The sequence below is a fragment of the Nelumbo lutea genome, chromosome 1, assembly GCF_056320005.1.
Source record: "Nelumbo lutea isolate HS-2025 chromosome 1, American lotus-T2T, whole genome shotgun sequence".
NCBI classification, from domain to species: Eukaryota; Viridiplantae; Streptophyta; class Magnoliopsida; order Proteales; family Nelumbonaceae; genus Nelumbo; species Nelumbo lutea.
In genome coordinates, this window is record NC_142684.1 from 183,555,732 (window position 1) to 183,576,316 (window position 20,585).

General features: G+C 41.2%; 2 protein-coding genes across 5 annotated transcripts in view; one reads left to right on the forward strand and one right to left on the reverse strand.

Moving 5' to 3' along the window:
* The first annotated feature begins 3,377 nt into the window (after positions 1–3,377).
* On the forward strand, positions 3,378–15,530 carry LOC148879704 (uncharacterized). Of its 3 annotated transcripts, XM_088961339.1 has the most exons (5): positions 3,378–3,657; positions 3,950–4,002; positions 4,328–4,492; positions 13,324–13,425; positions 14,963–15,530. In XM_088961339.1, the coding sequence occupies exons 1-5, from the start codon at positions 3,459–3,461 to the stop codon at positions 15,095–15,097; spliced, it is 654 nt and encodes a 217-aa protein (XP_088817465.1). In that variant the 5' UTR covers positions 3,378–3,458; the 3' UTR covers positions 15,098–15,530. The 3 variants fall into 3 exon arrangements, with proteins under 3 accessions (XP_088817465.1, XP_088817467.1, XP_088817466.1); XM_088961341.1 differs by lacking the exon at positions 4,328–4,492 and having other exon boundaries at positions 3,380–3,657; XM_088961340.1 differs by lacking the exon at positions 13,324–13,425 and having other exon boundaries at positions 3,387–3,657.
* Positions 15,531–18,695: 3,165 nt separating this feature from the next.
* LOC148879705 (Galactosyltransferase family protein) overlaps positions 18,696–20,585 on the reverse strand; it is a 31,633-nt gene continuing 29,743 nt past the window's right edge. For both annotated transcript variants that reach the window (XM_088961343.1, XM_088961342.1), the window contains 3 exons: positions 19,476–19,547; positions 19,259–19,371; positions 18,696–19,145 (listed from right to left, as the gene is read on the reverse strand). In XM_088961343.1, coding sequence (XP_088817469.1) covers positions 19,123–19,145; positions 19,259–19,371; positions 19,476–19,547 — 208 coding nt within the window. In that variant the 3' untranslated portion in view covers positions 18,696–19,122. The remainder of the gene's footprint in view (positions 19,146–19,258; positions 19,372–19,475; positions 19,548–20,585) is intronic.

Below are 20,585 nucleotides of genomic sequence, written 5' to 3' on the forward strand. Positions count from 1 at the left end.
GGGCTCTTCCACGACGCCATTTGAGTCTTGCATGTGCATAGGAGGCACGTAGACCTCGTCATAGTATTCCATTGTTTCTCTAAGATGGTCATGTTATTAGCACCATCTCAGTATTTCTCCTATCACTAATGGAAGTTTGAGAATGTTGATTCGTGTACCTTTACTATTGTTGTTTTGTCATGATTGTTCAGATTTTGTTTGCGATGGGAACATTGCAATGTCGTTGCATGGCAATTTCATGGTTGTGCCTTTAATGCGGTAGTTCTGACAATGACAGAATCCATAATGATCAATAAACCATTGTATTAGCATGTTCACATAGTCACCATCTAATGCAAGTGCACGGGGAGGGGATTGGTTTCCACCTGTTTTGGTTTTCTTTTAACAAAACCTTTTGCACGAAGAGCTGCCAAAGAGTGAAGTAGTCCACCAAGTCATGGTTTGGCGACTGGTGATAGTTACACCTCCTCCCTCAGTGTCTTTCTTTCTCAAGATCAATCCTAGATGGTAGTGGCAGAAAACTAATCACATGGTCTTCCACGAGTTTGTCCATGATCATTAATACTTCATTCTTGCTGCAAGGGAAAGCAGGAGGGGGTGGCAGCAACGGGCCATTTTGTTAGCTTTGATTGCTATTGTGATAGTAAGGCCCTTGGTTGGGCCCTCTGGTGTTCCGGGGTTTGCGATTGACAGCATTGCTTTGTTCCTAGCATACGGTGATCTTGATGTAATTGACTGCGATGTCAGGGTGGCAATGGCCTGTGCTATCCTCTCAACGCACTTCCAGAGTTGGCTCAAGGTTTCAACCTCGATGTTCTCGATCCCAATTCTCTACACTACGTGCATTGCATGGATTCACTACTCCACAATGCCCTTTTCTATCACATGCTCTTCGAAGACTGAGTGCGTTAACTTCTGAAATCGCATGATGTATGTCAAAAGGTCTTCTCCAACATGTTGTTCGGTATTGCAGAGGTCCGCCATCATTAGTCTCCGTTCGAGTGTGAACCACTTAGATAAGAACTTCTTTGTGAGCTCTGCCCACAAATCAATGCTCCCCGTCATTAGGTTGATGAACCATGAATATGTCGGTATAGTAAGAGATTTAGAAAACTCCCAAACTTTCAAGTCCCCATCCAAGGCAAATGCTCCCAGTGCATCTTCGAATTTGTTGACATGTTCTTATGGGCTCTTTCTTTGCCCATCATATTGCGGCCACAACTGGGGGAACATAGCTAGAGGGATATAGTTTGTATGAGATACGATTGGAGTAAGCGTAGGCTGGGTTTTGTTTTGGCTCTCCTCCACTAGGCCTTATACATATTCTCTTATCTCCATTTGGCTTATGGGTGCCTTCGTCATTGTATTACCCCATGGGATTGTACAGGGTTGTTCAATGGCAAAGAGGCGGGTCCTCTGTACTACGTTTGGTGCAAGTGCAAGGTTGGCTTCGAAGGGATGCTCAGTTGCTCCAAGATTCAAGCCTCCAAGGTGGTTAGTAGGGATAGATGTAGAAGGGCCATTAGGGGTGAATGGGGAGTATTCGGTTGCTGTCATTTTCTGTAGGAGTAGTTGTAGGGTATTCCTCATCTCAGCTTACATCTATTCTAGGCGGTCGAAACGGGCCTCGAAGTCATACACTTTGTTGGTCAATATCTCAATATTAGCCTAGTCAGTGGTTTCCTAACCAGCTTGGTCCTCAACTTCCAAGTTAGCATTCTTGAAGTTGTTGGGTTGTTCTTCTAGGATAGGGGAAAGGTTGATTCATTGAGCAGCCATCCTCAATGACCAAGGATGCATCCAGAGATTCTAATGTATATGTGGTGGTGAGGCTAGGTAGAATAGTCTCCTTGAAGGATGGAGAAGGGCTAAGTTAGTGAAGCTAGGTGATCTGTCAACTTTGGATGAGTGAATATGGATTCCCCCATTTTTTGTCTAATCCCCCTTAATATAGGGAAGATCTCAAGGCCTTATAGAGAAACACCCAAAAGGATCCAATTCCTATAGGGAAGGGGATCTTTGATTCGGCGTCAGCTGCTAGGAGGATACTACTCGGGGGTTCGCCACGTGTCAGACGAGATTTTCCTAGGACAAAGTTTCCTTTCGTTCGAGGATTCTCATGATACATGTGCGCTATTTCCTTTTGCGGATCTCCTGTGTTGTCGTGTCATAAAGATTAGTTTCAACATGTCTTATCTGATGGCTTCATTATCCGCTCGATATTAAGAATAATCACAACCGCACAATGTTTTTTTCGTTCATCGTGCATTCCATGGTAACCACGAACCTGTTGCGATGCAGTCCTTTTATGTGTCTATGTGATTTTATTTTGGTGTGGACATTACAGTTATAGTTACAGTAAATTACATATGCTTACAACATGTTTTTATTATTTATCTTTAACTTAACAAATCCCGCACATTGCATGGGTCCCTACTAGTTTTATATTAAAAAGATTTTGTAAAAAACACATGTAATGCAAGTATGTTGATACTTTGAACGTACCTTGACCATCGATTCATTTATTAGTCCTTCAATATATGCCCATTTCAATCCCTCTCTCTCTATACCTCCTCTACACAATTGAACAAAAGAAAAAGTACAGATAGGCCCAATATAGATTTCTGAATTCCACTACAGATCTATAAACATTCGAAATGTCAAATATCTCCACTCTATACACCTATGCCTCAATTGGCATCAATTCTGAGTTGACACCTATCCAAACGGTACTTTGGGCTTAATAATTGTAACCCTGGACTGAACCGTGATTCTCCCTAAATAAAATCATTTTAGTAGAAGGGTCAACGATTCCTTAAGAAAAAATTAAAAAAAAAAATTAAGAGGGACTTGTGGCAAATCAGTGCTCTTGCTTATTTCCTCCCAACCACTCACGAAGACCATTGCCGTCTTATTTTGTTAAATACTGTTGGGATGAATTATAAAATCCCAAACTGGAGATTTCAATAATAACAGATACCCATTCTATCCCATCCTCCCATGTTTCTGAAATTGCAATCACCCCCTTTAGTCAGATCCCAAAATAGAGTAGGTGATATTAGTAATAAATGCAATATCAAAATGATTTTACACAAGTAACCCTAACTTTTTACATATACTAAATCCATTAATTCATTGTATTCAAATAATACACCAAAAAGGATGGCTCAATTCTTAAAAGGTTTGAGGGCAGTAGGGCACTCATAAAGGTTGAAATTATCACAATTTTTTATAAAAAGGTTGAAATGATGATTATATGATAATAGTATGGTACTTGTTTAAGGTAGCGATGGGTAATTTAGAAACTTGGGGTACGTATTCGATATTATTGAAAACATTTTTGTAATTTACACAAAGGGCCGTTATTTCCCCGAAGATTGTTTCCTCTCTCCTCCCAGGCTTCCAAACTCTCTCACTTTTTAGTTTTTTCCTGCCCGTCTGCTTTGTTCTCGGCTTCGATGGATTACGATTTCAGGAACAGAGCAGGACCACCATACGATTCGCACAACTCGATGTACAGGCCAAACGCGAGCTCATCATCATCAAGCCATCCACACCATGGCTCATCTCTTTACCCCAGAGTTGGCCAGCCAGGTCATGCCGTTATCCCTCCGGCCAGCCGGACGACCCCCCATCATCAAATTGCTTCACCTTCCTGTAATCTTTCACCTTTACCGATTTGAATTCAAATATAATTCAATTGTTTTTTCGGTAGCTGCCAACGTAAATTTGAATTCAAATATTTAATACCGATTTGGATGATTTCTGATTGATGATGGTCTAGGTTTCTAGGCTTTATAATCACACAATCAAACTAGTCACAGACCTTATATTTCCACCTATATGGTGAAAATTCTACTAGAATTCGAAGTACTTTATTTTTATCTTCTGCATAATCAGCTTTGATATTAGGGTGCATAACAAGTTTATTATTTTCTTTGGTTTGCAGTAGGATTGGGCATTAGAGTTGCAATAAAACCAGAGTATCGAATAACTCCACCAGTAAGTCTTTCATAACATATTTATTTCAATTGCACCAATGAGTAAAACGCAACATATTCACATGTTCTGCTGAAAGTTAAGCTATCTTTCGGCCATCTTACTCCATAAGTAAGAACGAGCAAATGGTGTTTTACATTTAGGATGATGCTAATTACTTTAAAAGCAAGTTGAATCTGGAAATGCTGTGTGTGTGTGTCTTGACCTCCTAAATCGACATGTCATTACAACTCCAAATAGTTTCATGTGTACAAATGCTTGTGATTCTTTATTTGTTCTTAGTACTCAATATGGATCCATCTTGCATGTTAACATGCTAAATTTGCAGCCTCAGCTGTCCCCACAAATGGTAGATATTCCCCGAAGCACGTTTCAATTTGATTTTGAATTTGAGAAAAAAATTCTAGCTGAGGCAGAGAAGGAGAGCCAGAATTGGAGCAAGCTTGTTTTGGAAAACCTTCCATCTAGAGGGACGGAATCAATTTCTTCTTTGGTATGATGGTTTTTCCTGGTATTTTAATGATAATACTACTACTAGAAATGCATACATTTAACTTCTTTTTTTCGCTGAAGGTTTTACTATAGGGTTAAGTTACCTTGAAATGGGCATACATACCTTTTCCCTGTAGTAAAAATTTAGTTTTATCACACTTTTTTTTTTAGTCATCTCAATCTCAATTCTGTTAAATATGTTATATAATAAAATATCAAGCGAAGTAGAAAGATACAGAAGGAGATATGCTTATGCAGAAACACTTGGAGGTTCATCATAAAACACCAAGGTGACCAATTAGGATGAAGATGATTAGTGGAGCTGCAATTGTGGTCATTGAATTTGCATAACATTCAAGTACCAAAGTGGTTTAGAATAATTAAAGTTGAGCTTATTCTGTAATTCCTGCAAATTCTTGGGGCATGGAAGCAACAAACTGCCTTGATTTCTTCTCTAGCACGAGTCAAAAAGACCACTACAAATTCTCCATTAGCTCTTGAGAGTTTTTTGTTGTCCTCATGATATGGTACAAGTTTGAGATTCTCTTTTTGCCAGCAGATCTGAGCACCTTATAGGGAGTGCTTGTTTTCATCCCCTTTGATTATTATTATTATTATTTTTTCGTACAGGTTTGATAGGTCATTTAGAATTTGAATTAACCTAACCAGTAGCCTTATAGGCATAATAATAGCACTCTAATACAGAAGAAATACCACTATAATGCAAAACCAAAATGATTGTTACCCTTCAAGTATCTAGATACTCAATTGATTTCTTTCCAATCCCCATATTTTTTACACAATATCAGGAAATTAACTCCAGTAGGCTGCAGGTACTATGAATTTCTGACCCAATTGAGTTGTCTTCCTGTGCCTTTCCAGTGCTGCTTGTAGGTCATGATGTGCATGTGCCTTGGGACAGCTGTCTCCTGTCCCCCTACTGGTGGAGAATCCGCTCCAGAGTTGTCAAGTATCAAAAGTTTAGTAGGTTATCATCCCTCTTAAACAAAAACAAAGGAACTCATCATTCATCCCATGGACGGGATGTCAAGTATTTGTGTTTTTTATGGGCCTTCCATCTCTAAAATGGATCATGGACCATGTCTCTCTCTAAATAGAGAGTCTGATTCTGCTTAATTTGTAAACTCCAGCAAGTCTACAGCCATTAGATTAGTTGTAAATAATTGTTGATAAAAAAAAGATTGGATGTAAATAATTGGTACTAGGACGTAATAGGATGTTTGAATGGGAGTGATGAATCAACTAGATGTAGATGGCACTTCCTTTTTTCTTTTTTTTATGAAGAACTTGAATTTCATTAATAAACTTTGTCAAATAAAATAGACCTATTTACCTCTGACTTAGCCAAAGCATCCATGATCCACTATCCCATTTTCTGATCTCCTTACCCATTGAATCCTCAAATTCATATTCTTGGTTAGCCACATGAAATTTGTCATTTCATTCTGATAGCACCGAATTATAGACTCTGGATTCTTTAGCCATTCTGCCACCATTTTCAAATCCCGTTCAATCACCACATTTGTCAAGCTTAGCTCACTAACTATCTGTACCCCTTGAATTGCAGCAAGCAGTTCCACTTTGTGGGAGTCACCATACCTGCCGGGCCAGAAAAAAGTATTGTAAGTTTACCTTCTACATCTCTCAAACCCCCTCCTATTCCAGAAGGGCCTTGATTACCTTGGCTGCTCCCATCAAAGTTCAGTTTAACAAAACCTTCAAATGGTGGTACCCAGACAACCTTCACTCTGTCCTTTCTCTTAGAGCTTTTAGCAACTGTTTCCTAATTCCTCCAAATATCATCAAAAGAAAACTAGGAAAACACCTCCAAATATCATCACACAAGCTCTGATTTCTTCCTTCTCTCCTTCTCTGAGAATATTCTTGCATTCCTCTCTTCCCAGAAGGTCCAAATCAAGGCTGCTGTTGAGGGCCCGAGAATAGGATCTCGTCACGGGTCGGTCCACGGGGAAAACCTCCTGTTTTCCCTTGTTCCTTCCTACTCTTGATGAACCTATCTTGGCACCTTGGTGATTTGTTCAAGAAATCACCAACTCTCCTAACTCACTTCTTTAACTGAATACTCGATATCTCATTCAATAATGGTGTCTCCTTAAATAGGAGATTACAAGAGTCCTAATCTTAGGGAATCTCCTTGCTGAATAGGGAGACTTCCAGTCCTATCTTGCTAAGGATAAGATAAGTTAATCTTAATCTGATAATCCACTAATAAGATAAGATAAGAGCAATAGAATAAGATAAGAACAAGCAAGATGATCTAATCTAATCTACTGTTGCCGAACTGGGTAGGACGAGGATTATTGAATCACTGCTGCTATTGGCGGTGGGTCAGGTTCCTGTTGCTGCCGACGGCGATGATACTTTTTCCCAAGGAATGCGTCCATAACATTACTCCCCTCCTGGACTAAGAGCTTGTCCTCAAGCTCGAACTCCAGATACGTGGCTTGGAACTCTGCCAATGGAATCCAGGTGACTTCGGCCGATGGTAAACTACCCCATTCCACAAAGACTTCAAGAATTCCTCGATTGAAACGAGAGCGGGTGAGAGCCTTAGGCTGGGGAACAAGTTTGCCATCTTTCAAGGGCGGCAGAGAGGGGACTTGGTCCGGAGGATCACCCGTAAATGGTTTCAGCAAGGAGATATGGAAAACATCATGAATCCAACTGTTCTCCGGCAATTCCAGCTGGTAGGCCACACTGCCAATCCGTCGTAGAACCTTGAAGGGCCCATAGAACTTAGGGGCTAGTTTCGGGGCAGCCCTGTGGCGCAAGGAGCGTCGTCGATAGGGCTGGAGCTTTAACCAAACAAATTGTCCTGGTTTGAACGACAGTTCCCGGTGGTCCTTGTCATAATTGAGCTTCATGCGGAGCTGGGCCTGTTGTAAGCGAAGGTGGACGTCGACTAGGAGGGCATCGCGTTCTTGTAAGGAGTGATCAATTTCTTCCAAACAAGTAGAACCGGGCTCATAGGACAGCAAGCGAGGAGGGTCCCAATCATAAACGACGCGAAAGGGAGTCATGCCGAGGGAAGAATGGTAGGCCGTGTTGTAACAGTACTCGGCCCAAGGAAGCCAATCCACCCACCGTCGCGGTTGATCCCCTACGAAGCAACGGAGATACATCTCGATCGTGCCGTTGACCACCTCCGTCTGACCGTCGGTCTGTGGATGATAAGCTGAGGAGAAGGCTAGGGTGGTGCCGTGCAGTCTGAATAACTCCTTCTAGAAGGCACTAGTGAAAACCAGATCCCTATCGCTGACGATGGATTCTGGTAACCCATGTAAGCGGAAAACATGTGTAAAGAAGGCGAGGGCAACTGAAGTGGCACTTTATGAATGTGATAGAGGGATGAAGTGGGCATACTTAGAGAAGCGATCTACTACCACGAAGAGGACCGATTTGCCACCTACCTTGGGTAGTCCCTCAATGAAGTCTATGAAAATGTCAGCCCAGATTTGTATCGGGATTGAAAGGGGCTGAAGGAGGCCTGCCAGGTCTAGGTTTTTCCATTTATGTTGTTGACACATGGAGCAATTCCGGACAAAATCCCGAATAGAAGTCTTCATACCCCGCCAATGGAAATCAGCCCGGACGCGGTGTAGCGTCTTCTGAACGCCTTCATGGGTGGAGTTATGGACGCCAGTGATGATGGTGGAAATCAACGGAGAGTCAGGCGGAAGATGTACCCGGCCTTTACATAGTACCAACCCGTCGTGAAGCGACCAATTGTTGTTGGTAGCACCGGACTGGATCTTCCGGACTAGGAGTGACCATTCCGGAGACTGTGGCGTTGCCTTTTTAATGTCGTCTAACAGGGAGATCCGGGGTTGGGAAATTGCATTCAGAGCCATCGTGTCTTCATCTCGCCTAGACAAGGCATCAGCTGCACGATTGGAGGATCCCGCCTTGTATTCCACCTGGAAATCGAACCCGAGCAGTTTGCTAACCCAATGTTGCTGAGGGGAAGTGGTGAAACGTTGCTCCAACAGGTATTTGAGGCTATAATGATCAGTTTTGACGACGAACGACCGCCCCCACAAATACGGTCTTCAGTGCTGGACGGCTCGGGCTAGGCCGATTAGTTTGCGCTCATAGGCCGGAAGTTTCAGGTGCCGATCGGCCAGTTTGCGGCTGAAGAAAGCAATCGGGTGCCCTTGCTGCTGTAACACGGCCCCGATACCCATTCCAGAGGCATCGCACTCGACTGTAAATTCGAGAGCGAAATTTGGTAATTGCAGGACTGGGGTGGAAGATAGGGCATTTCTCAGTGTTAGAAAAGCTGCATCGGCTGTGTCGTCCCACCGGAAGGAATTTTTCTTTAACAGGTTGGTTAACGGGGCCGCCAACAGTCCATAATTCTGTACAAATTTGCGGTAGTAGCCCGTTAATCCGAGGAACCCACGTAAGGCCTTGGCTGATTGAGGCTTGGGCCATTCCTTGATAGCCTAAATTTTGGAACTATCAACCGTCACACCCTGCCCGTGGATGACGTGGCCGAGATAAAGAACCTATCGCTCCCCGAAGGAGCACTTGGACCGTTTGAGGAAGAGTTTGTGTTGGCGCAGGAGCTCAAAAACGGTCCGCAGATGGTGCACATGCTCTACCCATGATTTGCTATAAACGAGGATGTCATCAAAGAATACTAAAACAAATTTGCGTAGATGGGGCTGAAATACCTCGTTCATCAATGACTGGAATGTGGATGGGGCATTGGAGAGACCGAATGACATGACTAAAAATTCGAAGTGACCATGGTGGGTTCGAAAGGCAGTCTTTTCCACGTCACCGAAGCCATGCGAAACTGGAAGTATCCGGACCTGAGAACCAACTTAGAGAAGTACCGAGCACCATGCAACTCGTCCAGCAGTTCGTCCACAACGGGAATAGGGAACTTATCCTTGATCGTCCGGCCGTTAAGTTCTCTGTAGTCAACATAGAACCTCCAAGTTCCATCCTACTTCGCCACCAACAGAACCGGCGAAGAGAAAGGAGAGTGACTCTTGCGTATGATCCCTTGTTTCAACATCTCTGTACATTGCTTTTCTATCTCGTCCTTCTGTAGGTGAGGGTAGCGATAAGGTCGAACAACGACTAGTTCTGAACCCGCCACCAAAGGAATTCGATGGTCGCATGCTCGGGGAGGAGGGAGCCCCTTGGGTACCTGGAATATATTTGAAAACTCGGCGAGGAGTCTTTCCATGGTCGCCGGTTCTGTCTGAAGTGCATGGACTTGTGGTGTCCTCTCTTTAACCCTGCAACCATGCCATGAAACTTGTTTCCCATTCAGATGGAATGTCATTGTGAATGCACTGAAGTCCCATAAAATCGGATCTAGGGTAATTAACCATTTTACCCCAAGAACCACATCGAACCCATCCAAGGAGAGTACAAATAAATCAGCAAAAAATAGTTCAGAATTGACTTGTATCGGGACGCTCTTACAGATGCCCAGACTGTGAACTCTTTCACTGTTCGCGACGGCTACCTGTAGTCGTGGCCGGAGTTCCATTGGTAGTTTTAACTGAAGGGAGGCATGTTCACTTATGAAGTTGTGTGTGCTCCCTGAATCGACAAGAATGTGCACCGGTTGACCTGCTATCTATGCCTGTAACTGCATGGTCTAAGAGGTTTTAATACCGGTGATCGCATGGAGGGAGATCTCTGGCTCGAATACGACGGGTTCTTCTTCCTCCTCTTGCTCATCAACTAGGAGGCAAAAAAGCCTCTTGCACCTATGTCCTGCCGAGTAGAGGTCATCGCAGTTGAAACATTGGCCTCTTGCTCGGCATTTTGCCATTTCTGCCCTGGTGAACCGCTTAATGGGTGGAGCGGCCATGTTGCTACCTGCACTTGTCACCGATCTAGAGGTGGTGGTTGTGTGAGATCTCAGTTCCCGGTTGGCTGCCGACAAGGGGGTCGCTGTCGCTGATTTTGGGGGTGCCCATGAGTTCGGTGGATGACCCACATTGTAGGTCCCACTGCTGAGCTGCAGCTTGCGCTCGAACGTGCGGGCTAAGTTCATGGTTGTAACCAAATTTGGGGGATTCTGCATTTCGACATCCACCCGCAGGGGTCTGCTAACTCTGCTGTGAACATGTCCACCTGCTGGTCCTGTCACACGGAGGATGCCCTCGCGATGAGGTTTTGGAACTGGCGCTGGTATTCTGCCACCGTTCCAGTCTGTTTGAGGTTGATCAGCTCACCTAGGGGGTTGCTGGTCAATGGGGGTCTGAACCGAAGGAGACAATAGGACTTAAACTGGGGCCAACCAAGCCCGGGTTCTTCTTGCTCTAACCGATAGAACCAAAGTTGTGCTTCCTCTGTTAAATGAAAGGCGGCGAGACTTACCTTATCCCGGTCATCTGTCCTCTGATTCCGAAAAAACTGCTCGCAACGATACAGCCAGCCCAAGGGATCTCCGTTGCCGTTGTACGACGGAAATTCCAACCTGCTGTACTTGGGGATGATTGCGGCTCCTTAGCTAACGGACTGCTGTTCGCCGGGGGACTCCGGCAGATCTGGTCGGCGGCCGCTAGTGGCTGTCCCTCCTTCAGTGTTCCTTTCCTTGTTAGAAAGGAACAACTCCATCAAACGTCGTAGCTCCCTTACCTCGTCTTTGATCTCACGTGCTTCTGAACTGGTCTCCACGAGTTGGTGCTCGAGGTCATGGACCCTGGATGGCAGCTGTTCCAGATCTCCCATGACGCCTTGCTCTGATATCAAGTTGTTGAGGGCCCGAGAATAGGATCTCGTCACGGGTCGGTCCACGAGGAAAACCTCCTGTTTTCCCTTGTTCCTTCCTGCTCTTGATGAACCTATCTTGGCACCTTGGTGATTTGTTCAAGAGATCACCAACTCTCCTAACTCACTTCTTTAACTGACTATTCGATATCTCATTCAATAATGGTGTCTCCTTAAATAGGAGATTACAAGAGTCCTATTCTTAGGGAGTCTCCTTGCTGAATTGGGAGACTTCCAGTCCCATCTTGCTAAGGATAAGATAAGTTAATCCTAATCTGATAATCCACTAATAAGATAAGATAAGAGCAATAGAATAAGATAAGAACAATAAGATAAGAACAAGCAAGATGATCTAATCTAATCTGCTGTTGCCGAACTGGGTAGGACGAGGATCATTGAATCACTGCTGCTGCTGGCGATGGGTCAGTTTCCTGTTGCTGCTGGCGGCGATGATACTTTTTCCCGAGGAATGCGTCCATAACAGCTGCTTTGACACATCTCCACGTTATCCTCCCTCTCTTCTTCAACCAAGTAAACAAGGAGGGATCAAATAGCATATTAACCTCCGTTCATAAAGTCCATCTGCATCCAAACAAAGAAAAAAACCAAAGCCAAATATCTGCAATAAAGGGGCAGGAAATTAGTAAATGAAGACAACTCTCATTACTGGATTTGCATAAGACGCACCAATTAGGGAAAAGATAGGACTTAGGTCTCCCCTTTTGTAGCAAGTCCATAGTATTTATCTTCATATGAATTACTTCCCAACAAAAAGCTCTTACTCTGGGTAGGATGGGTCTACACAAATACTCTTTCAAGGGAAAGGAAGAAGCCGAGGAGTCACAAAAGGTCTTCAACAAAGAAACATAGGAAAACAAACCCTTGGGGGCCCAAATAAGCTCGTCCTCCTGAGAAGAGAAAGAAAAAGGGATTGGGAAGAAAAGGAAATATTCTTTATATGATTCTAACTAACCGCTGAGGCCTTATATAGTAGTGGCCTTGTTACAAATCTCTCGCACATGGGAACCTCACTGTCTCTAGCAACCTTCACGTGGCTTCCTGGTGTAGACAAACGGAACAGGGGGTTTCATGGGCTGCTCTTTGATACCATTCTCCTGGGCTGCTTCCTGTCTGTGACCACCATGGGCCTGGTTCTCGTGGGCTCTAGATTGCGGGCTAACCAAAGTCCTATCAATTTAAGTCTGGTGTCGTGAACTGAAAGTACTGAATGGTTTGGGTAATGGGTAATGAGACCTCACTTGACAATAGATGGTTACTCATGAGGATTTGCAAGGGTAACCCTGCTTACCCAAACAATTATGCAACACCATCTGATCTGGCGGAACCCTCTTTTTTGATAAATTGTAAATTTCATTAATTTGAAAGAGGGTGAGATCCTCTGAAAACTTGAAAAAGAGAGAAACTAGGGCCCTATCTATTATTGTTGTCTCTGGTTGTTATTTTTATTTATTGCTTTTGTGTGTGTTGCAGACAGGGGGTGGGGTGGGTAGTCTCATTAGCCATGCCAATAGGGCTGGCTCTTAAGGCTTACAAATTTAGAGTGAGCTTTGTCCTTTATCCGTCTCTCCCCCCATTGTCCACCCATTGAATGGTGACCAAATAGCCAACCTCCTTGTATGAGGCAACAGAAGCTTGCTACAAGCTCCAGAGACCATACTTTGTGCCAGAGCAACCTATTTTTACCTAGTGCTATTTGAATGAGACTCCTTCCATCAAATTTTTAGCCTTTTATACAGAAAGATTGTTATCCCCCTCCCCCTCTTCTCTTCCTGACTAATAGTAGCAATACATCATGAGATGCCCAATAAAGGATTGTTTCTTTAAAGTGTTGTTTAATTTGATTTGTCATGCAGCTATGCAGAAGTTACTTGAGATCAATTTAGATCAAGTAACTTTCATAATGTGAACTGCCTGTATTTGAGATTGTTTCGTTGATATAAAACATAACTCAATATGTATTTAAGAAGAATTAGTTGTAAAGATTGCAAGCTAACTGTCAAGCTGGAAGCTGAGAATTGTCTGATGCAGGGATCTGCCGCAGATCCAGTGGTGAGTAAATACATTGCTTCAGGACTCAATAGAGAAGCTGTGGCCCTTGCAGTTGCAAACTATGGAGATAATCCAACAAAGGTATGCACTTAATCTTAATAAAATATCTAACATGTTTTCATAAAGGATAGGGCCAGAAATGAAGTCATTCGAAAGAACCTAGGAATAGCTCCAATAGGTGATAAAATGAGAGAAAGTAAACTAAGATGGTTTGGTCACATTCCTAGAAGACCACCAACAGCATCCATAAGAAGTGATCTGTTGCAAGTTGTAGGGGCGGATGGGGCTGGAAGGGCTAGGGATAGAGGTAGACCAAAAAAGTTATGGATTGAAGTATTTAGAAATGATTTAAGCGCTCATAATTTAATAATGGATATGGCATTAAACAGAACAGAATGGAAAAAAAGGATTCACGTTGCCGACCCCATATAGTTGGGATAAGGCTTGGATGATGATGATGATGTCTCCAACAGGTTATGACCTTGGTACATGTATATGTAAAACCTAGTGGTATATGTAGCTTGGACAAAGGTGGCACTGAATGCACATTTGATGATTTGTACATTAGTGACCCATGAACCTTTAACATAATGGACCTTTTCTTGCTGCAAGCCATATTTCTTAATTTAAAGAAGGGAACCTATTGATGGAATGGATGCGATGATCCAGTCATTGGTATTATTTAATTTTTATCTGGGAGATAATGGTTGGGCCTAACATGGACAATCTGGGCCATCAAGAATGTAAGCACATGCTGTCTAGGAAGACTGATGATGCTGTCAGATTTGTTGCATGACCTAAAGTATCACAGATTAGTTTGTACAAACTATTCTTGATTCATGGCATACAGTTTGCCACATTTTAGGCAATCTAACAAATTCATGTACTGGCAACCTCATAACCTGTAAAAAAGGACAGCCCAATGCACAAGGCTCCCACCAATGTGGGGTCTGGGGAGGGACAGTTGTACACATACTTACCCTGAAGATAAATAGATAGGCTGTTTCCAAGATTTGAACTGTGGTCAACCCAGGTGGCAATGGAACAACCCAACTGTTGCACCAAGTCTCACCCTCAACCGTTAAGCTGTAAATGTACATTTCAACTGGCAAGACATGACGTGGAACAACTTCTGGTTTAGGGATCTACAACAATCTTTTTTTTTTTTTTTTCTCTTGGCGTAAAAGCTGAAAATCAATTGAATTGATACATTAGATATATCAAACTTAATTATTATCACGAATTTAATTAAAGAGCCTAACGAATCAGTGCTATGGACTGATTAAATCAGATTCACTGCTAATCTATGAACCATGTACTGTGAATTGAGTATTAATCGATTGAATCACAAGTACTGTAAAACATGGTAGGTTGCACCTCATCTCAGAATTAGCTGGTTATAATGATCTTAACTGGTGAGTTGTTGAACTAATTGCATTCTTTTCATATCTGCATATTTGAATTCCAGTAATTATTGCATGTCTGCAGGATCCACCAGATGTTTATCATCTTTCATATCTGCATATTTGAATTATCATGCCTACATGGAACTATATGACTGAGCATGAATTATTTTATCATAATCTAATGAAGCATCTATGATTCTATTCATGTTCAGGTTCGGGAGTTTGTAAATGGGTACAACCTTCTTAGAGAAATGGGATTTTCATCTAACAGTGTTGTTGAAGCACTGGCAATGTATGATAATGACACAGAGAAGGCATTGGCTCATTTCCTGAACAACCCATCGTGATGGTGCTGGGAATTGATGGTGTCATACAGGAACTTTGATTGTATAGCGCTTTATGCATTCTCCTGTTTACTGATTCTGCCATGAGGAGTGCCCAATCCTTGAGAAACCAACAGACATTGGGTATGTATCTTTGCCTATCAACTAAGAAAAAGAAAACTATCTGGGTATCCTATTAGCGTGGTGGTTCATAAACCCATTGCTCATTTGTATATAAAGAACTCTGGTGGTGTCAAAAAAAAAAAAAAACCGAGGCCATTGCGTATGTATTGCCTTATCTTTCTTTCTTTCTTTGTTTTTTTTTTTTTTTTGATCAGCATGTGTAGGCTGTGTAGCCTTATCTCTTTTAAAGCAATTAGCAGTTGGATTTTCCAACAATTACAGCACTTTAGTATGTAATCGTTCTCCTTGATATGCCAATAATTTATCAACTGTATATCTAACATGTAGTACTGATATGATTACTACCGTCACAATTGGTGCCATGGCGAACCTAGATAAATGGTCTGTGATTTTTTTGAATGGGCATGGTTATTTACTGGAAGTACAGATTGAAATTGAAATCCTTTGTTTTAGATAATTGGAAGACCCCTCCTTTACAGAAATTTTGTGGTCGAAGTGGTTTTCAATCAGAGTGAATGATTTTTTCACCTTTTGGAGTGAATGATTTTGTATCGTACATATGTCCCTTCCTCAGACCCTGTATTGCTGGGGTAAGGCTGCCTCATGCACTGGGGTGTCCTTACTAAAGAATGCTGTGTTCACCGTTCAAAGTAGAATATGCCTATTTTTGGAGGGTTTTTCCTTTTGCTGGGAAGGCCCCATTTTTTGCTCATAAATAAAAAAGGTTAATACCTAATGTTGGCACCAGTTATCTAGGGTAGAGCTGTAAATCAGCCGTGCCGCCTACGACCCAGCATGATTTTGGACTAGCTTGGCATGACTCGACACAGTGGAACGGGGGCTGTGCTAGACACGATACAATTCTATGAGCCGTGTTAGGCTTGGGGTTTCATGTCCATGGGCCGGCATGACTGTTCTGTGCTACCCACATGTTGGTACAGCCCACCACGTGGCATGACACAGCTTACGCCCTTGGGACCACCCCCCCTCTCCGATTAGTTAGGGGGTATATGTATTTTAGCTTTGGGAGGGTGGGGGGAAGAAACAATGATGCTCGTCCAACAGTTATATTTTATATAATAGGTAGTGTGGGATTTTGGGTAATTGAATTATTTACAATTCCTATAAATAGCTCTATCCTCTACTATTCTCATCATACCTTTCAATTCTCATATTCTTTCAATCTCTCATATAGTCTCATACACTTAGCAATTTAAGAGGAGGCTTTGAGGCTTCAACCATTGAAATCAAATTGAGATTCCGAACCATTAATTTGAGTAAGTGCAATTAAATTAATTTTTATTTTTTTAGAATTAAGATAAATGGTCGACTTCTCCTCCCAAAACCAATTCCCCAACATTAAGTTGACTAACCCGATTTGGAAAATATTTAAAATAAAGGACTAAGAGTAGATTGAAGGGAAGGGAAAAAAGCCATTTGCCATAAGCATTAGAAACATACATCTACATTAAAGATTTGTTGGATGCTGAGGATAAATTACAAGACAAAGGAGGACATGGCACTACACCTGATTAAGTAGATGATTAAAGTCAAGATGGAGTAATTTTTTTAAATTTTTTTTTAAATTATTTGCTATTTTTTCAACAATGTAATTTTTTATTTTCAAATTGTATGTTTTTTGTATTTTAAATGAAATAAAATTCTTTTTTTTTCAATTTGTTGTCCATTTTGTATTTTGGTAATTATTATTTTTCCTTTCTTTGTTAGATTTTTTTATGTTTTTCAATTTGTTCCAAAAGGAAAGGTAAGTATTTTAGTATTGCTTAGCAAAAAAATCAAAATGACAAAAAAAGTTTGGGCCTTCTGGCCTAGTTTGGCCTAGGCCCAAGGCCCAACCCATAGCCCCGCCCGACACAACCTGTAGCCTCATGTTGGCCCAGCATGCCCCAATTTACACATTTAATTTAGGGTGTTTAGGGGTACAACTTGGGTGGGCCTAGCCCAAACCCGAACCGACCCAGTTCAAAATTTTACACAGGCTAGGCTTGGATTTTCATCCTCGGGATGGGCTCAGGCCCAAGAAGTTGGTCTTTTTTATTTTTCAAGCCAGGCCCAGGCCTAGCCCTTAGCTAGCCCAAACCCAACCCAACTATACACATTCATATATATATATACATATGTGTGTGTAGTGTGTGTGTATAAACATTTGTATACATATATACATATATAATTTTAGAGCAGCTTCATTGATCAACCCAAGCTCCGCCTGGGCCTGAGCATCAAATTATAGTGTGGGCTGGGCTCGGGTTGAAAAGATCGGGCTTGACCTCGGACTCAGGCCTTAAACCCAAATTTTAGGAGCTTGGATTGACCATAAACCTGGCCCAACCTGCCTATTTTTGGTAATTTATAAATATAAAATAATGAAAAAATAATAATTTAGTAATTAAAATTAATGAATTGCATATGATGTGATATGTATCTCAAAGAAATTAATTAGCAATTATCTATCATGTTAGAAATTTATGATTAAGTTGACTTTTTTTGCAGATATACAAAATAAAAATAACAAAATATAGAAAACATTAATTTAATAATTAAAATATAACAGTGGCTATATCCTCAGATAGTCAAGGAAAAAAAGAATACCGTGGAGATGCACTAAGCATGTTTATAATGACTTATAACTTCATTTCAGATAATATAACCTTAATAAAAATGACAGTAAATTGGTCAATTATTTTTGTTTATATGTTGATAAATCAAGTGTTTTATACCAAAATTATTTTATATATATTATCTCAATAACCTTAAATGTAGCGTTTTAGGTACAAAATATGACAAAAATTACAAGAAAAAAGACCCTATATTATTAACTCAATAACCAGTTCAAGTCTTAATTGTTTCGGAACAATCAAAACTAAACCAACCAAATTATTAATAAAGACAAATCACAACCATTCAAATCGGTTTGATTTGGTCAGGTAGAACCGACCATCCTGCAAAACAAACGCGGCATTAGTATAAGAACGAAATACAATGCAAATTTCTGTATCAGATGATTTACAAGCAAAGCATTTATTAGACGGCACTCCAAGAAAAGGATACCCGACCGAACAAGACCACCACCAACGCATGGTTCTCCAAGCTCAGATGTCGCTCTTAAATCTTAACATTGCCGGCTTTTGGCTAACGTGACTTTTTTTTTTTTTTTTTTTGAAAAGCCCGCATGAGCAAATTTACAAGCAAAGCATCAGTCTGACTTATTAGACGGCACTCCAAGAAAAGCTTACCCAATCGAACAAGACCACCAACAACGTAATGCTTCTCCAAGTTCAGATGTCACTCTTTATCAAAAAAAAAATGTCGCTCTTAAATCTTAATATTGCCGGCTATTGGCAAATGTGAGTACGTGACTTATTTATTTTTGAAAGCCCGCATGAGCAAGAAACAAATCGCAGAACTTACACCAAAGAATGGATAGAGAAACGGGGAATCATCAATTATGTAGACACACTGAAATGAATTTTCGTTTTTTCTACTGATACGAATTTTAATTTTGTATGGATTCTACATGGGAAAGAATGGTCAACCCCTTTTATCACCACACGTTGGGGAAAAATTGCTGGAATGCAGTACAAAAAAATCATTGGATCTTTTCCTCTCTTCCAAAGTACCGTCAAATAGTTGCAATTGCCTGCATCCACACTCCAATCTCTGAAATATTGAGTTTTGACGACTCCTCATCAGGTGTTAATCGTTTCACAGCCTCAATCCTCTGACTAGCTTCTTGTTGGGGAACTTACTAAGAGGAAATGAATGTTGTCAGATGTGTCGAATCAAACGCCTGAAAAGTGAAATGGGGCAGTGAAAATAACACCCTCTACGGAAGCCTATTGCCACTGGGCCGACAGTCTTCTATCTATGGATCTGGAGATATTGAATCATACGGCTCCACAAATAGCCCCTGCAATTGGAGATTTTCAGTCTCTTTGAGGAAGCAATGCTATCATGTCCAATGACAAAAATAACTTTGTAAGTGCAACTGTGTATGTGTGTGTGTGAGAGAGAGAGAGAGACCTGAAGACCAAGACGAGCAGCAAAACTTCCCTTCGTCTATATGTTTGACATCAATGCCAATAAACCATGATCCGACGCTAACATCGTCATGTGCATATGTACGAAGAATATGCCTGCCAACACAATAAAAGAGGTATTTGGTTTACAAATACGAGTGCGAGAATTCAATGTACAAAGATAACAACAGAGCAAAATAGAAAGAGCAATGGAATATTACCTATTTATGGAAACAAACTGGGCCAATGCTCGGGATATAACAAACATCTCACCAGAAGCATGACGAAAGTAGCTGCAAAAAAACAAAGTATAAATTCCACATTGAAGATGTGAAATTTATAGCTCTAGGTCAGGATTTTCATCAAATTCTACATTGAAGATTTTTATGGATAACCCTCCAGTTAAGCATTAGTATGCTTTTTTACTGAATAAATACAAAATATTTATATTTACATTTTTATTGGTCCTGAGCTAATGTCAATTTATCAGAATACTCGCCTGAACCTCATGTTGACTATATGTGAAAATCAACAAGTAATATCGACATCACAGAAAGTTAACTTCCTAGTGCCCAAGGAAACAAGTGTTAAATAATATTAAGCCCTCAATAAACTTTTACTTTATTCCCACTTATCTGATCTATTGAAACTCTAGAAAAGTCTTCAGAGCTGGACCAGATGATCGTGTTGCTTGGACCAGGGAACTAATGCAAATGCAACTTAATTTTGAAGCACGTGAAAATAGAACAAAATCCAGATTAAAAAAAAAAAAACAAGAACACTCGAACAAGAGTTTCATAAATATGATAACTTAAGCATATGCATTGGTCAAATCCATCCTTAAATATGAAGCTTCAATATTTGGGTCCCACGTGAACAATTTTTAATGCATAAAACCATATGCACTAACAGTGTTAGACGTTGAAGTCAATCCACAGTTGCCCACTAATTCTGAAAATCAAGGTTCAAACTATCGATACACCCCGATACACGGGTATCAGTAATTTGAACCTCATGAATCATATTTTTTTAGTTTTTTTTCAAGAATTCCTGAGAAAGCTCCTTTTAATGTTATTTTTTAATTCTTTTGAAGGGCTACACAACGGGGGTAGCACATCCCCCAACACAGGTGCAAGCGGGATACGATCCCAAGTCTCTGCTATGACCAGCAGGAGACCTTACCAACCAGCTGGTTGGCACCTTGCACCCCTTTTAATGCTATTTATATTTAATTATTAAAAATAGTGTTTCCTTAAAATACCTTAAAAAAGCCATATTGGCCACCTGCCCATACCGGGCATATCATGTCAAAATTTTGAGCCTTGCTGGCA